This window comes from Scyliorhinus torazame, chromosome 17 (genome assembly GCF_047496885.1).
Source record: "Scyliorhinus torazame isolate Kashiwa2021f chromosome 17, sScyTor2.1, whole genome shotgun sequence".
In the NCBI taxonomy this organism is placed as follows: Eukaryota; Metazoa; Chordata; class Chondrichthyes; order Carcharhiniformes; family Scyliorhinidae; genus Scyliorhinus; species Scyliorhinus torazame.
This window is the reverse complement of record NC_092723.1, coordinates 119,600,921-119,625,657: the sequence shown is the minus strand read 5'-3', so window position 1 is coordinate 119,625,657 and position 24,737 is coordinate 119,600,921. Positions and strand designations below refer to the sequence as shown.

Here is a 24,737-nt window from a genome sequence, read left to right as displayed (position 1 = left end):
ACCCTCAGGAACCCCAGCTGGTCCAGGAATCGCCTCATCCCCCCTTCCCCCCCCTGGGGGCTGGGATCTGAACAGCTCTTCATAAAAGTCCTTAAATACCTTATTTATTTTCGTTGCACTTCGTACCGTGGCTCCCCTTCCATCTTTGATTCCCCCTATTTCCCTCGTTGCCGCCCTCTTACGGAGCTGGTGCGCCAGCATCCGACTAGCCTTTTCCCCGTACTCGTAAGTCGCCCCTTGCGCCTTCCTCCACTGTGCCTCCGCCTTGCCCGTGGTCAGCAGGTCAAACTCAGTCTGGAGCCGTCGCCTTTCCCCAAGTAATCTTTCCTCCGGGGCCTCTGCGTATCTCCTGTCCACACGCAAGATCTCCCCCACTAACCTCTCCCTTTCCATTCCCTCTATCTTCTCCCTATGAGCCCTGATGGAGATCAGCTCTCCCCTAATCTCCGCCTTCAACGCCTCCCATACCACCCCCACTCGCATCTCCCCGTTCTCGTTGGCCTCCAAGTACCTTTCAATACACCCCCTCACCTTCCCACACACCACCTCATCGGCCAGCAGTCCCACATCCAGCCGCCACAGCGGGCGTTGGTCCCTCTCCTCTCCCAGCTCCAGTTCCACCCAGTGCGGGGCATGGTCCGAAACGGCTATGGCCGAATACTCCGTCCCCCCCACTCTCGGGATGAGCGCCCTGCCCAGAACAAAGAAATCTATCCGGGAGTAAGCCTTATGCACGTGGGAGAAAATGGAAATATTTTTTATATCACGCACTATAATCTGGAGACTGGGTTGCTTTTCAATGAAGTATTTTTGTCCCTGCTCCTAACTAGCAACTTCCAAGGAAATAGTTTTAAGCATCCGTGCCATCATGGGAAGATGAAAGATTTTGAAGGGCTCTTTGTTGTCATAACCTAATGAAATATGAAAAAATAAAGTAATCATTTATACTTTGTGGTATGATCATTCAGACTAAACTGACACATTCCCTTTGCAGCACTTATTCTGTCAGTCATGAGCAATCTGGTCATCTTGATCTGGAAGTGTAAACTCTGCTTTGTGGGTGGTCTTGGCAGGTCATCCATTTTTGCAGCACGCGGGAACAATATGTCAGTGCAGTAGACATTTTTTTTAAACTCACTGACTTGTGCTTATAATGCAGTCATATGTGGCAAATAGAAATTGTGTTTAATCACTTGCAGCTAACCCTTGTGATTAAAATAGTGTTGCACCTTTGGAACCCAAAAAAGCTTGAATGTGAGGTGAAAAAAACCACACCCCTTCATTCCATCTAACAAAGCACAGTCTGCAGGACTTAAGCCATACTTGTTACTTGGATAGTTTTCTACTGTATTGAAACATAATTTCACGCTCTATCATTCTTGAAACAATGGGGTTCTCTTAGTTGAGAGACTAAGTGTTGTCGCCGGGACTGAATTGCATGAGGTGTGCGTTCCCGTTCGGGGCACTAGTTCTGGAACAATCCAGGATATGCTGATGAGCCAGCACTCTGCCCACGTGAAACCAGAGCAATTCTTTCTTTTAAATGTTTTTATTAGAGATTTTTGTTTTATAAATTACAAAATAAACACAACTATACAAACCAAATACACTTTACAAAAACTAGAGCAATTCTAATTCCTGCCATATCAGATTCGCTGAGGCTGGAATTGGCTTTGGAGAGCTTGACAAGCTGGAGTTGCTTATAAGCGCACTCCTCCCCACCCACTCTCATTCCAGCCAAGAAGATGGCCCTGCAGAGACCTGCCCCCTGGTTCACCGATGCTGAGTTTGACAGGATGCTACATGTGGTGGAGGAGAGAAGGAACACCCTCTTCCCCAGGGTGGGCAGGGGGCTACCGCACGCTGACGTCAAATGGGCTTGAGCGAAAGTGGCAGAGCGGCGAGTGCTGTAGGCCTCATCAGGCGGACTGACACGTAGCGTTGAAAAAAGATGAACGACCTCTTTAGGTCAGCTTGGGTGAGTCACCACCTCTGTGCCCCTGGCATCACCCCCGTCCCTCACTCTGGAGGACCAGTCGGGGACGATACCGACTTTTCAGCATTGCATTCACCTGCACCCTCCACCATCCCAGAGACTTATCAGCTCGGTGGGTCATGTTAGTGAAGAGGCTCCTGGGTTACAATCTGGTGCTACGACACACATGTTGCAGCACATCAGATGGAGGTAGGAACTCCCAAGGGAACGGGCAGTTGGACGCCTGCCCGATCCCAGGAATCAGCTGTAGTACAGACAGATACCGTGCTTCTGGAAAGAATGATGCCATCACTTGTGGAGATGCAGACGCAGATCCAGGGTCTAAGGGAGGGCGTGTCAGCAGCATTCCAGCACCTGCAGGTTCAGTTGGTGGAGTCCAACCACGTCCAACCCCTTCTGCTGCAGGAGATGGTGCCAACAATGAGTGGTACTCAGACCGACATTGAACGGTGGCGTCCACGGGGGAAACCTTGGGTGATAAAGTCACAGCCATGGGTCAAGACGTCCAAGGCTTGGAGCACACTGTGCAGGAGGTAGCTGCGATTCAGGACAGGGGAGTTCAATCACAGGCAACCACGTACCAGACCCCGTGGGCATTACTGCGACACTCAAGAGCTTGGCCTAGGCACAAAGAGTCAAGGCCAAGTGCGATGAGACCATTGGCCGGGCTCTGGCTGACCTGGGCCAATCACAGAGGGGTATGACCGAGGCACTGAGGGACATTTGTCAGTCGCCGAGGGATGTGACCCAGTCCCAGTGCTCACGGGTGAGGGCATTGAGACTTTGGTGAGGCGAGAGCGGGCCTCCAGGACTGGTAGCGCCAGGTGACGGTGGAGTCGCTGGAGCCCACTCCGGCCTTACCTCCGTCCCATGGAGTAGCTCGGAGTCCATCGAGCACCCTGAAGGAGGGGGACGTGAAGAGGCCAAGGCCAGTACCTCCCGCAAGGAAGATGCTAGAATACCTCGCCGCTTCTGAGTCCTCCCCCAGCTGACACTGGCACATCTGATTGGCAGCGGACAGAACAGGGTGGCAGCTCATTACCAGTGACACCTGTCATAATATGTACCCATGCACATCATGAGGTAAAAGCAGGCAGTGACAGACATCCAGGTGAGCCAATCAATGTACAGAACAGAACACGGCCAATCACAAGACTGGACACCAGAGGGGGACTTAATCCTATAAAACATACGAGGCATCAGCACTCTGCCTCTTTCCACTGGTGATAGCTATAGTGATAGTCAGGGTGTACAAATCATTCAACACCTCCAACACGTGGATCAGAGCTAGCCTGGTCTAGATAGTTAGCTTTAGTTTACTTAGGGTAGTAGAGAGTAAACCCACAGGCAGCTGTGTGTGTTTTGTTGCTAGAGTTCAATAATTCTTTTATTGAACCAATGCCTTCGTTTGGTGTATACGTGATCAGTTAATTGCATCGTGTGCAATCCCTGTTTACCCCAGGGTGAACAACACGACAACACCCAAAAGTTGGCCGGGCCCATCCAGGTTTAGGCTTTCCAGAGGACGGCCACCTCAGGTTACGGGACGAGAAACCTGGCAGGTTGCCTCCACGTCTGATGTGCTGGCCGGGGTCACACCTAGAAGGAGCGGTTGGCCATGAAAGCAATGGAAGGTAGACACCAGTAAAGTTGGCATGGATGCAGTATATAGTTTAGAGGTAGGGCACATTACTGTAAATAGTCACGAATAAGCACCTTTGCACCAAAATCGCGACCTGCTTAAATCCGTTGTCTGAAGAGTATGAGGGATTTGCTGTGCTGGTGGAGGGATGTGCCGAGGTTGGTGGTGTGGATGTTGGAGGATGACGCGGGATACGGCACCCAGGCCAGAAATGTGAGGCCGCCTTGTAGCTCAGCTTGCCCAGTGAGTGACCCATCACCTCTCACCATCTCCATAATGACTCACCCCCCTCCCGCAGAGATAGTATGTGCCTGTGCGATGGAATGGTCATCACATGTGCAGGGATCACCCGGGTGGATAGTGGAACGCGATCCTGAAGGCAGGAGTCAGAGTTTGTCAAACGAAGAGAAACAGCAGAGCTCATCTTACAGCGAGTCATCCTCTGGAATCCTGTGGTTAAGACCTGCTGAGACTGCGAGCTCAGGGCCATCGCCCTGTAGTGAGCTGGGGGGTAGGGATAGATTGAAGGGAGGTGGGACATGGGAGGGTGTGAGCGGCTATAGGGAAAGGGGCACCACTTGGAGGGGGGTGTGGGGGAAGTATGGTGAGGTGGGGCAGGGTGACTGTGGTCAGGCCCCGTAGTTGTCAAATCTTGAAGTGATCAGGTAATCCGGCGCTCAACGGCCCTGGGACACACATTTGGCAACCTGTCGTGCCAGCCCCATGCCTTGTTTTCCTGGCCACCCTCCTCGTCAGATGAGGCCCGTTTCTTCCTCCTCCAGCATGCCCCCGCTCTGCTGTGTGATGTTATGCAGGACACATGAGGCCACCACAATGGGAGAGATCCTCCTGGGGCTATATTGGAGGGCCCGACCAGCGAGGCCCAGGCATTGGAACTGCATCTTCAGGACGCCGATGCACCGCTCAGTAACGCTCCTGGCCGCTGCATGGTGTCGTTATAGGGGTTCTCCACGTCAGTCTGGGGCCTCCAGATGAGCTTCATCAGCCAAGACCTCAGCAGATAACGCTTTTCAGCCAAGAGCCAACCCCTCACCTGAGAGAATGCCTCGAAGGTGCCGGGAACCGACGAGTGCACCAGGATGTAAGCGTTCTGCGCACTGCCCGGGTATCATGGGCAGATGTGCATGATGTGCAACTAGTGGTCGCACACCGACTGAATATTCAGGGAGTGGAAGCCCGTCCTATTGATGAAGGGCACCCCCTGAATGAGCCAGTACATGTAAGGGGACATGTGTCCCATCTATCACCACCTGAACCTCGGGCATGACAACACTAGCTGCGAATCCAGCTGACCGGGCATCTTGCTGAGCATGGTCCAGATTAACGGTTATATAGTCCGCTGCCCAGAAATATAGGGCATCGAAACAGCACTTGTGCACGAATGTCTGCGAAATATCAGACAGATTCCCACTCGGCACCTAGAAAGACCCAGATGCATTAAAGTTCAGGACGACCGTTACCTTGACGGCCACTGGTTGCAGGTATCCTCCTCCAAACGCCGCGGTCCCTGGTGCACCATCATCTGCACAGATGTTGCACGTTTTCCCTGGTTAGCTGAAGTCTTCGGTGACACTCGCGGTCTGACAGGTCCTCGTAGGACAGGAGCTGAAAGTATAGACGTGGCCTGATGCAGCGCTTCCTTCTCATCTCCTCCTCAGCCTGTTGGATGGCTAGCTCTCTAGCCTCATCGGCTGGCCCCTGCTCATCTGGGGCAGGCACCTCCTGTGCAGGAGCTCCCTGAGCAGGCCCTGTGCCTGCAACCTCCCTGCGTCCTCAAGGACAGCTGCGGCCAGGTAGATGACTAGCATTCCTGACGGTACTCTGAAATTAATTCTCTGTAGGGGGGGAAAGAGCAGACATGTTTGCAAGACAGGTATTCCCTTGCCCATCCAAATCCAACAGGCTACACAGTGACCCTGAGTTGCACTTCAGCTTCACCCTCCCCATGTCACCTTCAATCTCACCCCCACCCCTCGGCCATTCCTCCCGATATGTTGCCTGCCATACTACACCCCTATCCCCACCAGCAATGAGTGGCACTGGGCCTATGATGTGGGGAGCCTATATCATCACCAACCCTCCCTGTCAGCGGGTACCGGTGGCCGCCACAATCTGTATCTGGGCTCTGCGGCCCCTGTCCTGTTTCCCCACTGGAGTTTGTGGTGATAACACTAGAGGGAGCACCAGAGACAACATGACACACAGACATTCAACCAATAGGTCAGTAAGATAGGACACAACCAATGGGCAGTCAAGACACCCAGAGGTGACACTACCACAAGGGGGCAACCCATATAAAAGGACAGGGCACACATACTCTTTCTCTTTTCCACAGGCGACACTCAGAGACACGGGTCAGGAAGCATCACACCCACCGCATGGATTAGAGCAGACGGGTTAGGTAGATTGAGTTCATATAGTAAGATTAGCAGGAGAGTCGAACCCAAGTAGGAGAATTGTTAACTGTTCAATAAATGTGTTAATCTATCTCCAAGTCTGAACCTTCCTTTGTCAGAGTATACATCAAGGAAGCAGCTTATGCTACGTGAAGAAGCATAACACAACAGAGTTTACTGTGGGTGGACCGTGTTATCCCATTACCTGGTTGTGCGATGAAAAGGGTCACCGTGCGCCACCAATCGCTTCCATGCTTACAGGCTTGTATGTGGACAGGTCCTACTGATGGGGCTGAGCAAGGGGAGTGGGTGTTTTCTGGGAGCATAGCTGCAGCATGATGTGGGTCCTGGGTGAGACACATGTTGTGACCTGTCCGGGTGCAGGATGGCTGCGAGGAGTGGGCCAGTGGGCAGGCAGGGCTTAGGGATAGCTGTTGATCCTGCGGAGTTCGCTCACTGCTGGTTTCATTGGTGAGGCCTCTGCCCTGAGTGGGACAGTGTGTCAGGGAGGGGGCCAAAGGCCAAGGTGCATGTGTCCCTTGTTTGGGGTGAGTTCTGATAATCCCCTGCAGTGGGGCTGTGCTTGTGCTAAGTGCACCGAGGAGTGGCAGCATCTAGTGGGTCACTGATTGAGCTTGGCCTCACCCATCCTGTTGATGGCTCAGCTGGGGTCTGAGGGTTTCCAGAGAGTCGGCCTGGATGGGCCCCAAATGACCAGAGGCTCTGTGAACATGTACAACACACAGTGAGTAGTCAGCAGCATGAGCAACCAGGGCCCTGTAACTTGTTCCAATTGGGTGAATTTAAAACAGATACTGCTGCAATGGCGGTCTGAGCCCGGCTGTCCCGATCCCTGAATCCACGGAGCTATCACCAAGCTGTTCCTGCTATACTCCCAGGCCTGGGAGGTACCCCCCCCCCCCCCCCACCCCCCTCTCTCTCCCCCCAGCAAGTGCAACAATTTTTGACATTTTAAAAACTGTGTTTACTGTCTCTGTCTCCCCCAGCAGCCATGAAGCCTCGTCCCCACATGTGAATACCTGTAGTGAACCGCACACTTGTGACCTCTCCCTGAGAGGGGCAACATTGCAGAGGCCCAGTGAATACTGGGTCCAATCCGCTAATGAAATGCAAATGCCGGTTTCGTATGTTGCTACCAGAGTGGATTACATACCTTGTCGCCACAAGCAAGGGACCGGAGCATGGCGTTCAATTCGGCACCTGACACGAACCTTGATTTTGGCCGGATGTCCAATTCTCCACCCGATCGCGTTTCTGGCGTCGCGAGGCAGCGAATCCAGGCCAACAAGTCCAATCATTGCACCATTAGGTGAAATTTGGTAGCATTTTTAACTTTCTAGAACGGCTTTGGGCACGATTCTCCGGCCTGGTTACGCTCAAGCGAAACGAGGCCGGTGAATAGCGGGAGAGGCAGAAAACGAGAACCGCGCCAGGCGCCAAACAGGTTGCGATGCAACCGGCCCGCAGGCGGAATCGGGATCTCGCTGTAACGTGGCGAGAAACCAATTATCATCACTTAAGCCCTATTTCCGTACAATTAACAGGGGCCACCCTTTATCCTTCGGCCTCCCATCATTCAGCAGCCTCCCCAGTAAGTGGTCACGCTGGCACCGACTCCTTTTGAAAAGGGCAGCACAGTAGCGCAGTGATTAGCACTGCTGCCTCGCAGTGCCGAGGACCCGGGTTAAATCTCAGCCGCGGGTTACTGTCCATGTGGAGTTTGTACATTCTCCCCATGCCTGTGTGGGTCTCACCCCCATAACCTAAAAGGATGTGCAGGGTAGCTGAATTGGCCACACTAAATTTCCCCTTAATTGGGAAAAAAGTACTCCTTTTGAAAGATGTGAACTTGGCGGAAGGTCTTCTGTGGGGAGCCGAGGAGGTGAGTACCCGTCTTTGCTTACAGACAAAGTGCCCGGGGGTGCTGAGCTTGCTGCCCCAGTGCTCGGGGGGGGGGGGGGGGAGCTCGGCTGGGGGGGCCCTCCGCAGGCGTGAGCCACCATGGAAAAGGGTGGAGGGGAAGTGCTAGGGTGGGGGGGGTGGTAACTGCTCACGACACCACCATGCCAACTCCTGGATCGTGTTTACCTATTCCGGATGCAACTCTTGTCCCTGCCCTCCTGGCCCACCAACCATCCATAATCCCTACCTGTCATGATATGCAAACATGCAGATAATTATATACAGACAGGCAGCTAATGAATACAGAGAACAGGACATGACCAATGAGCAGGCAGGACACTCAGGGGTGGTATCTCACTATAAAAAGCACGAGGCACTCACACTCCGCTTCTTTACACTGATGAACATCTACAGAGTGAGTCAGGGTGTATGTACAGTATCACACCTCCAGCACGTGGCTAAGAGCTAGTCTGGTTCAGTCAGACAGAGTAACCACACTTAGGTTAGCAGAGAGTCAAACTCATGGAGAACTGTGCTAACTGTGCTACTGGTTCAATAAATCAGATTGAACTAACTTCAAGGTCGGGAGTATCTTTTGGTTAAAGCTGCATCCAGTTGCAGCCTGTGTTATCCTAGAGTACATAACGTGACATGCTACCAGGAGACTGCTTAATCTGGGTAGTTTACCTCAGTCCGTTCTGTGATGACCAGCACCATGGAGAAGGTTTAGGCTCCTCACCAGCTCAGGACCTCCGGCAATCTCAGTGCCAACTGGTGGACATTCAAGCAAAAGTTTCTGCTGTACATCGAAGTTTCAGACCTTGTGGATGCATCTGATGCAAGGAAGATCGCGCTTCTCCTCTCAACAGCAGGTGATCAAGCCATCAAACTCTTCAACTCTTTTCACTTCACCGAAGGCCAGGACAAGACAAAAGTTTCAGACCATCCTGGACAAGTTTGACAGTCACTGTGAAGTGGACACCAATGAAATCTTTGAGCGCTACATATTCAAACAGCGTCGACAAGGTAAAGATGAATCTTTCAACTCCTTCTTAACTAACCTCCGCCTGCTAGCGCTGTCCTGCAACTTTGGTGATATTGCTGACTCCATGATCAGAGCCCAAATCGTTTTTAGCAGTCTCCTGGTAGCATGTCATGTTATGTTCTCTCGTTTTTGGAGTTCACTCTGATCCTCTGAGAGAGCAGTTACTGAAAATCAAGCACATGACCCTGCCAGTCGCGATTGACATGTGCACAGTGCATGAGCACGCCAAAAATCACTATGCCCAGTACAAATCGGCTGAAAATGAGAAACTTGCTTCCCACGAGGCCGAGAGTGTGCAGGCCATCTCCCGGATGCAGCGCCTCAGCATTGATGAAAGTGGCCATTTTGTGTGCTTTTCCCAGGGCCCCACGCATGCACGATGCGAACGGGATAACGAAGCGGCCGACACCTGCACTGCGCAGAGCGTCAGGACGCCGACGTCATGACGCGCTCGAACTGCGGCAAGGGCCACTTAAAGAAACACTGCCCTGCAAGAGGCAGGCGATGTTTAAACTGCAGGAAGCCTGGACACCATGCAGCCTTGTGCAGGTCTGCACCACCAGTCAGGCTTCCATCCCGCCTGTCAAGCGCCGTCGACCCCACCACCACCTCTCCGGCAGTCAACAAGGATCAGAATGAAAGCCCCAGAGACTGGAGTTATGAACATTTGTTTTGTTTGCTATGTTCTGTTTTCTCACATTAGACAGCTGTCTTCACATGTAAATACGTTCACATATGCCACCACTTGTAAATATGTTAATATATGCCACCACGTATAAGTACGTTCCCATGTGGCAACAAAACATTAAAAAAAAGGGGAGATGTCATGATATGCAGACATGCAGATAATGATAAACAGACAGGCACAAACAGGCAGCTAATGAACACAGAGAACAGGACATGACCAATGAGCAGGCAGGACACTCAGGTGGTATCTCACTATAACAGGCACGAGGCACTCACTCCGCCTCTTTCCACTGATGAACATCTACAGAATGAGTCAGGGTGTATGTACAGTATCACACCTCCAACACGTGGCTAAGAGCTAGTCTGGTTCAGTCAGACAGAGTAACCACACTTGGGTTAGCAGAGAGTCGAACTCATGGAGAACTATGCTAACTGTGCTACTGGTTCAATAAATCAGATTGAACTAACTTCAAGATCTGGAGTATCTTTTGGTTAAAGCTGCATCCAATTGCAGCCTGTGTTATCCCAGAGTACATACCACGACACTACCGACTGCCGAGGCTTCTGGCCGTGCAGCTGAAGGCTATTGTTAATAGGGAATTGGCAATCGTAGTTACGTAAGCACTTGAGACAAGCCAAGTGGATTCCCTTGGTTGGGCGGGCCATTTAGCATATAGGAGTCATCGCCCTGCGTCCCAAACAGATCGCGATACCGGGACACTATGCCTGAACACTGCGGCAGGCAACACCACACACGCAGCAGCCAACACCAAAACACGCTGCTCCGAATACATGTCCAAGGCTGGAGGGTGGGTGAGTGTCACGCGGAGGGAACCAGGACATTTTCCAGGTGACAGTACGAGCAGGTGGCTGGGGTACAGGGTCTGGAGTCCGGTGAGGGGAGCCCACTGCAACCACGAGTGCGTGGGCAGGCCGTTCCAGGTGGGGGGGGGGGATATCAATGGGGGATTGGATGGTCCCGGGGTGGGAGCCACTGCTGTTTGTCAGTCTAACACCCTCCCAATTCCTTACAGATATTGAATGCAATGGCAGGTATATTGGACACCCTAGTGGTGCTGCTGCTAGGCCGGGTGGCCAGACGCCAGAGATGGCGGTACAGCAGGGTCAGCAGATGCTCGAGATGGCGGCCAATGTGCCGGACCCCGCCCCACACCCCGAGGACCCGGCCACCCATCAGGCCAGGGTGGGACCCAGAGGGGGAATGCTGCAACGGCCCAGGATGTACAGGCACCGTTGGTCATTCGAGCAGATGACATATAGAATGTGCCGCAGGAGCCTCCACTTCAACAAGGAGATGGTGAGACACCTATGCCATGTCGTCACGGACTTGGCACCACATGGAGGAGGAGGACACCCACTCCCAGTGGCCGTTATGGTCACTGCAGCTCTGAACATTAACGCCTAGTTCAAGCCAGGCTGTTCCTGCATCATCTGGCTGTTGGTCCGCACCGCGTGTCGACGCCCTCGGCGATGCTCCTCAGTGACTGGGACAAGCTCCGCAGCGCCTCAGCCATTCCCATCTGAGAGTGGGACATGTCCCGCGGAACCTCATCAAGGTCAGCCTGGTACTGGGTGACATCCCACAGCGAGGCGCATAGTCTGTCGAGACCCTCAGCCATGGCTATCACCGATTGAGCGATGCCTTGGACATCTTCACTCATGGTGCCGACGTTGTGCACCAGGCTCTCCACTGCGGTCGCCACCCTAACAGTATTGGCCTCGGTGCCACTCATTCTCAGCAACATCTCCTGTGCTGTAGCCTCTGGAACTCCTCTAAGCAGCTATGGATCTGCTGGAGTGTCGCTACCATCTCCCTCTGAATGTCCCGGCCGCTCCCTAACGTCTCCATCAGCTCTGGGTAATCCTGTTCCACAGGCTCAGCATCAGGCTGGGACCCAGCTGGGACCTGGGATCCAGCAGCCCTCCGACTGCTGTCTCGCCTGGGGGTTTGTGCCTCCACCTGATGTACATCAGCAGCAGTGTGGTGCTCACCAGATTGTTTCCCCGAAGCCTGTCCACTAACATGTCCCAGCGAGGTGTGTGTATCAGCGCTGGTGGAGGGTGCGGATGACAGCTGTGATGCGACTATTATGGTGGCATCCTCGGAGCTCTCATCAGAGTTGTTCTCATGGGATACTGGAGAGGGTGCACCCAGGATGGGCCGGTGCCGTCGGTTAGAGGACCTGCGGGAGAATGGACATGTGGTCACTAGGAGGGATGGGTCAGTCAGTAAGGCAATAACAACTCACGTTTGACAGGTCCCCCGGGTGGAGCCCGGTGGATCCTTACCTCTGCGGCGTCTGCCAGCCTCCGCGTTGGTGATCGCCCTGTCCAGCGGTCACCTCCAGGGCCTGCTCCTCTAAGGTGGTGAGGGTTCTGATATCTGGCACCCCTCCGCCAGTGTGGCCTCCTTCTGTCGATTGTGGGAGAGCTTTTCCTGAGGAGACACAGAGAGGGCATCGTTAGTCACACGTGGGGTTCGCAGTGGTGGGAGTGGTGGCTGTGAAGTGAGGGTTGGGGGGGGTTGAAGGGTGAGGGGGGTGGAGGGAGTGTTGGGGGTTTCATGGAGAGTTGGGGGGTGGATACTTTCGTGGGGGTGGAAAGGTCTGAGGGGGGGGGGGGGGGTATTGGTGTTTACTCACTCGTGCTTCCCGGTGTAGGTCATCGACCTTCTTCCCGCACTGGAGGTCAGTCCTCCTGGTCACACTGCCCGTGCTCACTGCCGCCGCCACCTCGTCATAGACAGCACTGGCTGCCCAATGGCTGACCCTCCGGGACCCTCGAGGGAACAGGACATCCCTCCTGGCCTTCACAGCGTCTCGCAGCCTCCCCAGGTCAGCATCCCCGAATCTTAGGGCTGGTCTCCTCGGCGCCATTGTTGCGAGCTGGCTGGGATTGGCTGAGCAAGTGCAGCCCAAGTGCTGCTCGACCTTGTTAGCGGGGGACTGGCGAGCACGGTGCCTGCTAATCAGCTGGTGAGCCTTCATTTGCAGCGGAAGCCCATAAGGCCTCATTAAGTGGAGCAATTAATGGTGAATAGCGTTGCCGGCCGAGCGCCAGGAAGCTCCTGCCAATTCCCGCCCGCTACAACACTTAGAAATGTTTCTGAAGAATCATGCCCGTTGTCTCTCGTGAGTAATGGATCTGTCGTTATTTTCCAGTTACCACAATAATCGACTGAAATCTCCAATCAAATACATAACTAACGTCTGGGGTATTTTTCAGATGTTGCCTTGCTATCTCTAATATGCTCTGTTTATTACAAGCTCGTGTGACAGGTTTAACACCTGATTGCCAAAGCTTCCTTTTCATGAGAGCAATTTACTTAAGATTAGGAGTAAGAAAAAAATTTAGATACAATTCCATTAAATGCGCACAACAAACATCTGTTTAATGCCAGTCACAGGAGTGCATTTTTGCTCAAGCCTGTTATTATTTGTTAGGGAGTGCATTAATCTGCATATATAGAATCATAGAATCATAGAAGTTTACAGCATGGAAACAGGCCCTTCGGCCCAACCAGTCCATGCCGCCCAGTTTTTTACCATTAAGCTAGTCCCAGTTGCCCGCACTTGGCCCATAACCCTCTATACCCATCTTACCCATGTAACCATCTAAATGCTTTTTGAAAGACACAATTGTACCCGCTTCTACTACTACCTCTGGCAGCCCATTCCAGACACTCACTACCCTCTGAGTGAAGAAATTGCCCCTCTGGGCCCTTCTGAATCTCTCCCCTCTCACCTTAAACCTATGCCCTCTAGTTTTAGACTCCCCTACCTTTGGGAAAAGATGTTGACTATCTGCCTTATCTATGCCCCTCATTATTTTATAGACCTCTATAAGATCACCCCTAAGCCTCCTACGCTCCAGGGAAAAAAGTCCCAGTCTATCCAGCCTCTCCTTATAACTCAAACCATCAAGTCCCGGCAACATCCTAGTAAATCTTTTCTGCACTCTTTCTAGTTTAATAATATCCTTTCTATAATAGGGTGACCAGAACTGCACACAGTATTCCAAGTGTGGCCGTACCAATGTCTTGTACAACTTCAACAAGACGTCCCAACTCCTATATTCAATGTTCTGACCAATGAAACCAAGCATGCCGAATGCCTTCTTCACCACCCTGTCCACCTGCGACTCCACCTTCAAGGAGCTATGAACCTGTACTCCTAGATCTCTTTGTTCTATAACTCTCCCCAACGCCATACCATTAACTGAGTAGGTCCTGGCCTGATTCGATCTGCCAAAATGCATCACCTCACATTTATCTAAATTAAACTCCATCTGCCATTCGTCGGCCCACTGGCCTAATTGATCAAGATCCCGTTGCAATCCTAGATAACCTTCTTCACTATCCACTATGCCACCAATCTTGGTGTCATCTGCAAACTTACTAACCATGCCTCCTAAATTCTCATCCAAATCATTAATATAAATCACAAATAACAGTGGACCCAGCACCGATCCCTGAGGCACACCACTGGTCACAGGCCTCCAGTTTGAAAAACAACCCTCTACAACCACCCTCTGCCTTCTGTCGTCCAGCCAATTTTGAATCCAATTGGCAACCTCACCCTGGATCCCGTGAGCTTTAACCTTCTGCAACAACCTACCATGCGGTACCTTGTCAAAGGCTTTGCTAAAGTCCATGTAGACAACGTCTACTGCACTACCCTCATCTACCTTCTTGGTCACTCCCTCAAAAAACTCAATCAAATTTGTGAGACATGATTTTCCACGCACAAAGCCATGCTGACTGCCCCGAATCAGTCCTTGCCTCTCTAAATGCTTGTAGATCCTGTCTCTCAGAATACCTTCTAGCAACTTACCTACTACAGACGTTAGGCTCACCGGTCTGTAGTTCCCAGGCTTTTCCCTGCTGCCCTTCTTAAACAAGGGCACAACATTCGCCACTCTCCAATCTTCAGGCACCTCACCTGTGGCTGCCGATGATTCAAATATCTCGGTTAGGGGACCCGCAATTTCCTCCCTAGCCTCCCACAACATCCTGGGATACATTTCATCAGGTCCCGGGGATTTATCTACCTTGATGCGCTTTAAGACTTCCAGCACCTCCTCCTCTGTAATATGCACACTTCTCAAGACATCACTATTTATTTCCCTTAGTTTCCTAACATCCATGCCTTCCTCCACCGTGAATACCGATGAGAAATATTCATTCAGGATCTCACCCAACTCTTGTGGCTCTGCACATAAATGCCCTTGTTGATCCTTAAGAGGCCCTACTCTGTCCCTAGTTACTCTTTTCCCCTTTATGTATCTGTAGAATCTCTTTGGATTCTCCCTTGCATTATTTGCCAAAGCAATTTCATGTCCCCTTTTTGCCCTCCTGATTTCCCTCTTAACTCTATTTCGACAATCTCTATACTCTTCAAGGGATCTACTTGATCCCAGTTGCTTATGTACGTCATATGCCTCCTTCTTCTTTTTGACCAGAGTCTCAATATCTCGAGTCATCCAGGGTTCCCTACTTCTACCAGCCTTGCCCTTCACTCTAAAGGGAATGTGCTTACCCTGAACCCTGGTTAACACATTTTTAAAAGCCTCCCATTTACCAGCCGTCCCTTTGTCTGCCAATAGTCTCCCCCAATCTACCTCTGCAAGTTCCTGTCTGATACCATCAAAATTGGCCTTGCCCCAATTAAGAATTTTAACTCTTGGGCCAGACCTATCATTCTCCATAGCTATCTTAAAACTAATGGAATTATGGTCACTTGTCCCAAAGTGATCCCTCACTAGCACTTCTATCACTTGCCCTTCCTTATTTCCCAAGACGAGGTCAAGTTTTGCCCCCTCTCTAGTCGGTCCATCCACATACTGAATGAGAAATTCCTCCTGAATACACTCAACAAATTTCCCTCCATCCAAGCCCCTAATGCTATGACTGTCCCAGTCAATGTTGGGAAAGTTAAAGTCCCCTACTACTACCACCCTATTATTCTTGCAGCTATCTGTAATCTCCTTACATATTTGCTCCTCAATTTCCCGCTGACTATTTGGGGGCCTGTAGTACAGTCCTACCAAGGTGATCTCTCCCTTCTTATTTTTCAGTTCCACCCATATAGACTCAGTGGGCGAACCCTCGGATATATCCCCTCTAAGTACTGCCGTGATGTTCTCCCTAATCAAAAACGCCACTCCCCCTCCTCTCTTACCTCCTGTTCTATCCTTTCTATAGCATCTGTAGCCCGGAACATTGAGCTGCCAGTCCTGCCCCTCCCTTAGCCATGTTTCAGTCATAGCTATAATATCCCAGTCCCATGTGCCCGTCCATGCCCTGAGTTCATCCGCTTTGCCCGTCAGGCCCCTTGCATTGAAATAAATGCAGTTTAATGTAGACCTTCCTTGCTCTCTGCCCTGCTTTCTCTGGTCATGCTTTACACACTCTCCCTTCCTGCCTTTTGTTTCTGTCCCCACTGACTTCCTACATCGGTTCCCATCCCCCTGGCACATTAGTTTAAACCCTCCCCAACTGCACTAGCAAACACCCCCCCGAGAACATTGGTTCCGGTCCCACCCAGATGCAGACCGTCCGATTTGTACAGGTCCCACCTCCCCCAGAATCGGTCCCAATGTCCCAGGAATTTGAAACCCTCCCTCTTGCACCATCTCTCAAGCCACGTATTCATCCTAGCTATCCTGTCATTCCTACTCTGACTATCACGTGGCACTGGTAGCAATCCTGAGATTACTACCTTTGAGGTCCTACTTTTTAGTTTAACTCCTAACTCCCTAAATTCAGCTTGTAGGACCTCATCCCGTTTTTTACCTATATCGTTGGTGCCTATATGCACCACGACAGCTGGCTGTTCACCCTCCCCCTCCAGAATGCCCTGCAGCCGCTCCGAGACATCCTTGACCCTTGCACCAGGGAGGCAACATACCAACCTGGATTCTCGTTTGCGTCCGCAGAAACGCCTGTCTATTCCCCTTACGATTGAATCCCCTATCACTATAGCTCTGCCACTCTTTTTCCTGCCCTTCTGTGCAGCAGAGCCAGCCACGGTGCCATGAACCTGGCTGCTGCCACCTTCCCCTGGTGAGCCATCTCCCCCAACAGTTTCCAAAACGGTAAATCTGTTTTGGAGGGAGATGACCGCAGGGGATCCCTGCACTGCCTTCCTACTCTTCCTCTGTCTGTTGGTCACCCTTTCCCTATCTGCCTCAGTAATTTTAATCTGCGGTGTGACCAACTCACTGAATGTGCTTTCCACAACTTCCTCAGCATCGCGGATGCTCCAAAGTGAGTCCATCCGCAGCTCCAGAGCCGTCAAGCGGTCTAACAGGAGCTGCAGTTGGACACACTTATAGAAACTCCTTAACTTGGTGTTTCTGTAGTTTAGTGTAGTGTGCTGCCCATTTGTGGGTATGAATTATTTTACAGCGGATGTTATTATGTGATAACTTCCTCCCTTGAAATAATGATAAAAAGTATAATTCAGGTGACTGATTGATCTCATTCTAATCTTTTTTCATTTGAGAAAATCTTTTTTTTAAAATATATTTTATTCAAATTTTTTTTCGGCCAAACAAAACAGTACAAAATGTTTTCCCTTTTACAACAATAAAACAATATAAATAATAGTGACCGTTTTTAACAAATAAATAAATAATATATAAACTAAATGGCAACTGCCATAACAAAATATTAACTCTCCCAAATAATAAAGTCAAACAAGCCAATATACATATCCAAGTAAAAATATCCATACAAAAACACCCCTGAGGACCCACCCGAGCACCCCCCCCCCATCCCCTGGATTGCTGCTGCTACTTTCCCAGTTCCTTTATCGTTCTGCGAGATAGTCAATGAACGGTTGCCACCGCCTGGTGAACCCTTGAGCCGAACCTCTTAGTGCGAACTTTATCCGTTCCAGTTTTATAAACCCTGCCATGTCGTTTATCCAGGCCTCCACGCCCGGGGGTTTAGCTTCCTTCCACATTAACAATATCCTTCGCCGGGCTACTAGGGACGCAAAGAACAAAACAAAACAAAAGAAAAGGTCTCTCGCCTCCTGCACTCCCGGCTCTTCTGCAACCCAGAATATAACCAACCCCCAGCTTGGCTCAACCCGGACCCCCACCACCTTCGAAAGCACATTTGCCACCCCCACCCAGAACCCATGCAGTGCCGAGCATGACCAAAACATGTGGGTATGGTTCACTGGGCTTCTCGTGCATCTCCCGCACCTATCCTCTACCCCGAAAAATTTACTGAGCCTTGCTCCGGTCATATGCGCCCTGTGCAAGACCTTGAATTGTATCAGGCTAAGCCTGGCACACGACGAAGAGTTTACCCTGCGTAGGGCATCTGCCCACAGCCCCTCTTCGATCTCTTCCCCCAGCTCTTCTTCCCATTTTCCCTTCAGCTCATCCACCATGATCTCCCCCTCGTCTCTTATTTCCCTGTATATATCTGACACCCTACCATCCCCCACCCATGTCCCCGAAATCACTCTATCCTGAATCTCCTGCGTCGGGAGCTGCGGGAATTCCCTCCCCTGTTGCCTCGCAAAAGCCCTCAATTGCATATACCGAAATGCATTCCCCTGGGGCAACCCGTATTTTTCCGTCAGTGCTCCCAGACTCGCAAACGTCCCGTCTAGGAACAGATCCCTCAGTTGCACAATCCCTGCTCTCTGCCATGTTCTAAATCCCCCATCTATTCTCCCCGGGACAAACCTATGATTATTCCTTATCGGGGACCGCACCGAGGCATCCGTCATTCCCTTATGCCGTCTCCACTGCCCCCAAATTTTCAGCGTTGCCACCACCACTGGACTTGTGGTGTATTTCTTCGGGGAGAACGGCAACGGCGCCGTCGCCAATGCTTGTAGGCTGGTTCCTTTACAGGACGCCATTTCCAGTCTCTTCCACGCCGCTCCCTCCCCTTCTCCCATCCACTTACACACCATTGAGATATTGGCGGCCCAATAATAATCACTTAAGCTCGACAGTGCCAGTCCCCCCCTATCCCTGCTACGCTGCAAAAAAACCCTCCTCACTCTCGGGGTCTTCCCAGCCCGCACAAAGCTCATAACACTCTTCTCAATTTTTTTGAAAAAAGCCCTCGTAACCATCACCGGGAGGCACTGGAACACAAAACGAAATCTCGGGAGGACTACCATTTTGACCGCCTGCACCCTGCCCACCAGTGACAGGGACACCATGTCCCATCTCTTAAAATCCTTCTCCATCTGTTCCACCAATCGTGTTAAATCAAGCCTATGTAGGGTTCCCCAGTTCCTGGCTATCTGGATCCCTAAGTACCGGAAATCTCTTGTTACCCACCTCAGCGGTAAATCATCTATTCCCCTGCTCTGCTCCCCCGGATGCACCACGAACAACTCACTCTTCCCCATATTCAATTTGTCCCCCGAAAATTCCCCAAACTCCCTGAGTGTCCACATTATCTCGGGCATCCCCTCCACTGGGTCTGCAACATACAGCAATAGATCATCTGCATACAATGATACCCGGTGTTCTTCTCCTCCCCTGAGTACTCCCCTCCACTCCCTAGAGCCCCTCAGTGCTATGGCCAGCGGCTCAATTGCCAATGCAAACAGTAACGGAAACAGGGGACACCCCTATCTTGTCCCTCTATAAAGACGGAAGTAGTCGGACATCTGCCTGTTCGTGATCACACTTGCCACCGGGGCCCTATATAGCAGCTGTATCCATCCAATAAACCCCTCTCCAAAACCAAATCTCTTCAACACTTCCCATAGGTAGTCCCACTCCACTCTGTCAAATGCTTTCTCAGCGTCCATCGCCACCACTATCTCCGCCTCCCCCTCCGGCGGGGGCACCATCATCACCCCTAGCAGCCTCCGTATATTCATGTTCAGCTGTCTCCCCTTAACGAACCCAGTTTGATCCTCGTGGACCACCCCCGGGACACAATCCTCTATCCTTGTCGCCATCACCTTGGCCAGGAGAATAGCATCCACGTTCAGGAGGGAAATAGGCCTGTAAGACCTGCACTGCAGCGGGTCTTTTTCCTTCTTTAAGAGTAACGATATCGTCGCCTCTGACATAGTCGGGGGCAACTTCCCCCTTCCCCTGGCCTCATTAAAGGTTCTCGTCAAAAGCGGGGCCAGTAGTCCATGTGTTTCCTATAAAATTCCACCGGGAACCCATCCGGTCCCGGGGCCTTCCCCGCCTGCATGCTCCCAATCCCCTTTACCACCTCCTCCACCTCAATCCGTGCTCCCAGTCCCGCCCTCTCCTGCTCCTCCACCTTCGGGAATTCCAGCCGATCTAGGAAATGCATCATTCCATCCTTCCCTTCCGGGGGCTGAGCCTTATACAGCCTCTCGTAGAATGCCTTAAACACCTTGTTCACCCTCGCCGCTCCCCGTTCCATCTCACCTTCCTCATCCCTCACCCCACCTATCTCCCTCGCCGCTCCCCTCTTCCTCAGTTGTTGAGCCAGTAACCGGCTTGCCTTCTCTCCATACTCATACTGTACTCCCTGTGCCCTCCTCCACTGTGCTTCTGCCTTGCCCGTGGTCAGCAGGTCAAATTCCATATGTAGCCTTTGTCTTTCCCTGTACAGTCCCTCCTCCGGAGTCTCTGCATATTGCCTGTCTACCCTCAGAGGTTCTCTCAACAGTCGCTCCCTTTCTTTGCTCTCTTGCTTCCCTTTATGGGCCCTTATGGATGTCAGTTCCCCTCTGACCACCGCCTTCAGCACCTCCCAGACCACTCCCACCTGGACCTCTCCGTTATCATTAAGCTCCAGGTACCTTTTGATACACCCCCTCACCCTTAGACTTACCCCCTCATCCGCCAACAACCCCATATCCAATCTCCAGAGTGGGTGCTGCTCCTTTTCCTCTCCTACCTCCAGATCTACCCAATGTGGAGCGTGGTCCGAAATGGCTATGGCCATGTACTCCGTCCCTGTCACCTTCGGAATCAGTGCCCTTCCCAGGACAAAAAAGTCTATCCGTGAATACACCTTGTGATCATGGGAGAAAAATGAAAACTCCTTACTCCTAGGCCTAATAAATCTCCAGGGGTCTACTCCTCCCATCTGCTCCATGAAGTCCTTAAGCACCTTGGCCGCTGCCGGCCTCCTCCCGGTCTTAGACCTAGACCGGTCCAGCCCTGGATCAAGCACCGTATTGAAGTCTCCCCCCCATTACCAGCTTTCCCGCCTCCAGGTCCGGGATACGCCCCAGCATACGCTTCATGAGGTTTACATGATCCCAGTTCGGGGCGTATACGTTCACCAGAACCACCGCCTCCCCTTGCAATCTGCCACTCACCATCACGTATCTACCCCCACTGTCCGCCACTATGGTCTTTGCCTCAAACAGTACCCGTTTCCCCACTAAAATAGCCACCCCCCTATTCTTCGCATCTAAGCCCGAATGGAACACCTGCCCCACCCATCCTTTACGTAGTCTAACCTGATCTGCCAGTTTCAGGTGCGTCTCCTGCAACATGACCACATTTGCCTTTAAGTTCTTTAGGTGTGCGAGTACCCGTGCCCTTTTAATCGGCCCATTCAGCCCTCTCACGTTCCACGTGATCAACCGGGTTGGGGGGCTCTTTACCCCCCCCCCCCCCCCCCCCCCCCCGTGTCGACTAGCCATCCCCTTTTCTAACCCAGCTCCTCACCCGGTTACCACGTACCCGTATATCCCACCGACGGTGCTCTCCCGTCCCGACCACCCCGCCCCATAACAGCTCCCCCTTCCCCTTAGCAGCAGATACCCAGTTAATTCCCCCCCCCCCCCCCTCCGCTAGATCCCTTTCTAGCGTAGTTGCACCCCCCATGTTGCTCCCAGAAGTCAGCAAACTCTGGCTGACCTCAGATTCCCCCGTTTGTCCTCGGCCCTTCATTGTGCGAGGCCCCCCTCCTTCCTGCGTCCCCGTTCCCGCCACAATTACCATAGCGCGGGAGCAAAGCCCGCGTTTCCCACTCGGCCCCGCCCCTGATGGCGCAGCTCCCTTCTCCTTCCCCTTTCCTTCCCACCGGCGCCCACAGTTCCCCATACTTTCCCACGAGGGGAAAAGAGAAAAGTTACAAAATTGAAGAAAAAAACTCTTCCCCCCCCCCCCCCCCCCTTCCCCTTCCTCGTCCCACATAATCACCCCACCACTTTATTACAGAAGCTTTTTCTCTCGCCAGACTATTCCAGCTTCTCGTCCACAATGAATGTCCACGCCTCTTCTGCCGTCTCAAAGTAGTGGTGCTTCCCTTGGTGTGTGACCCACAGTCTCGCCGGCTGCAACATTCCAAATTTAACCTTCTTTTTGTGGAGCACCGCCTTGGCCCGGTTGAAACTTGCCCTCCTTCTCGCCACCTCCGCACTCCAATCCTAGTACACGCGGATCACCGCGTTCTCCCACCTGCAGCTCCGAGTTTTCTTCGCCCATCTTAGAACCATCTCTCTGTCATTGTAGCGGTGAAACCTCACCACTATGGCTCGAGGTATTTCTCCTGCCTTAGGTCTTCGCGCCAGAACTCGATAAGGTCCCTCCACCTCCAAAGGGCCCGTCGGGGCCTCCGATCCCATTAGCGAGTGAAGCATCGTGCTCACATATGCCCCGACGTCCGCCCCCTCTGTGCCTTCGGGAAGACCCAAGACTCTTAAATTCTTCCTCCTCGAGTTATTCTCCAGGGCTTCCAACCTCTCCACACACCTTTTGTGCTGTGCCTCGTGCGTCTCTGTCCTTACCACCAGGCCCTGTATTTCATCCTCATTCTCCGCAGCCTTTGCCTTCACGACCCGAAGCTCCAACTCCTGGGTCCTCTGCGCCTCCTTTAGCCCTTCAATCGCCTGTAGCATCGGGGCCAACACCTCCTTCTTCAGCTCTTCCACACAGCGCCGCAGGAACTCTTGTTTCTCCGGGCCCCATACCAAACAGCCACCTTCCAACGCCATCTTGCTTTGAGCTTCCCTTCCTTGCCGCTGCTCCAGTGGATCCACTGCAATCCGGCCGCTATCCTCTCCTTTATCCATATTTATCCGGGGGGGATTCCCTCCTATTTCACCGCACAATGATTTTGGCCGTTAAAAATTGCCGTTAGGGCTCCTAATAAGAGCCCAAAAGTCCGTTTCAACGGGAGGTGCCGAAACGTGCGACTTAGCTGGTCATCGCCGCACCCGGAAGCCAGAAAATCTTATTTTTAATTGCAAAAATATCAAAACAATTTGTAGATGATTGCTCCTGAATGATATTTTATTTACTTTATTTGAACTGATTTGAAAGGAAAGAATCAAACGTATCAAAAACATTAATTTTATTTTTTGTACTAGTGAAATTGGTATCTAAGGATCAACATTCACAGCGTACCGAAAAAGTATGAATAGATTTGTTTGACTTTTCCAAAACCTTTTTTTTGTGATCATCTAAAAATGTTATTTTGCGATTTTTGACTACCATACATCAAATTGTGGCTGCAAGAATCGGCAGATCATTTGCTGCCACTTTCTAATTAGAAATTGTGAACCGGAGTGGGGGTTGCCAGGCACATGCGCAGGATTGTATGGTCCTGTACTGTACAGAGGATCAGCTTCCCTCTGATGCACGCTGACTTCACTAATATCTGTTAGAAGATTAATGAGTGTCTGCTACTAGTGAGGGAAGCCTCACCTGTGAAGATTGACCATGGATGTGCTTAAGAGGCAGCTGGTAAACGTAGTACTATATTGTGCCAAGAGGTGTTGCATGAAGGAGAATTTAATAAGTAAACATAATATGCCTGATTACCTGCCTAATGGGAAAATTGCATTTCTACTCCTGGTACTGTAAAGATCTATATTCGGTTTTGCTCTGAATAATGAACATAATTCTTGTGTTAAATGTACATCATTATTTTGCCATTAGGTTTCGAATACAGCAGATGAACATAGTGGGCTCTAGCCCTGTAAGTTGGCCTTCCCGCGTAATCCAGACTCTGCAGGCTCCACCAGATGTAGCACCTGCTAGCGTCACGGTGCGAACAGCAAGTGAGACAAGCTTATGGGTTCGCTGGGTGGTAAGTGAAGATACTGTGTTAACACAATGGGAAAGAATGAATAAAATTAAGAGATCAATAACTTCCGATCTCCAGGGATCATATTCTGGGGGTACCCAGAAAATGTGTTGGGTACAGCCCCTTGAAAATTCCCATGCAAGTCCTGCACAAGAATTGCCCAAGAAGTTCAAACTTTCAAGATGTTCAAACCCTACGCTGGGAATCATCCAAAACTCTGGGTTTACTCGAAGACTTTGGATTGTTCGGACTGTCTTGCCAGCTAGTTACCTTAGAAAAGTTTGAATTAAAACCACTTCAAACCCAAGGATAACGATTGTACTGATCCATAGAACTTTCCCAGGACCATTCCTGTAAAGATTCGCCACCCTCTGGCTGAAGAAATTCCTCCTCATCTCAGTTTTAAACCATCCTCCTGACTAACCCAATAGTTTATTTAAAATTGGAACAATTAATGACTTTAATTGCTGAAAAACATTGCCATGCACCACTGTTGGCTCCAGAGTAGAATTGTAGGTTAATCAACATGAGTCTTTTGATTCTGAATTTGTTTAAATCCTGTTTGTTCACAGCCTCTTCCAGAGTCTGAGTATAATGGTAACCCCGAATCGGTTGGATATAGAATTAGAAAATGGAGACTGGACGGTCTGGGCACACCTGTAACTCAGATTATTAATGATCGTTTGGAACGAGAGATCACCATCGAAGGTCTGGAGGAATGGACTGATTACGTTTTCCAGATCCAAGCTTTTAATGCCATTGGTTCAGGACCTTGGAGCAATCAGGTCCGAGGGCGTACAAGAGAATCAGGTACCGATGCAAAAAACAGGATTAAGGAAGTTAATGGGAAGGGGCAGCATGAGTGAACTGGCCATCTTCAGACTCTTTTTAAAATATATTCTTTGTGGCAGATTTTAGTGCATATTAAGGAGAGGGATGTCAGTAGTGTGAAGTGGAATACTGGCTCCCAGGATTCACCAGCCCACCAG

General features: G+C 51.2%; 1 protein-coding gene across 2 annotated transcripts in view; it reads left to right on the top strand.

Moving 5' to 3' along the window:
- Positions 1–24,737, top strand: part of LOC140394110 (protein sidekick-1-like) — a 360,429-nt gene that overhangs the window by 144,504 nt on the left and 191,188 nt on the right. For both annotated transcript variants that reach the window (XM_072480961.1, XM_072480960.1), the window contains exons 11-12: positions 23,601–23,751; positions 24,321–24,558. In XM_072480961.1, coding sequence (XP_072337062.1) covers positions 23,601–23,751; positions 24,321–24,558 — 389 coding nt within the window. The remainder of the gene's footprint in view (positions 1–23,600; positions 23,752–24,320; positions 24,559–24,737) is intronic.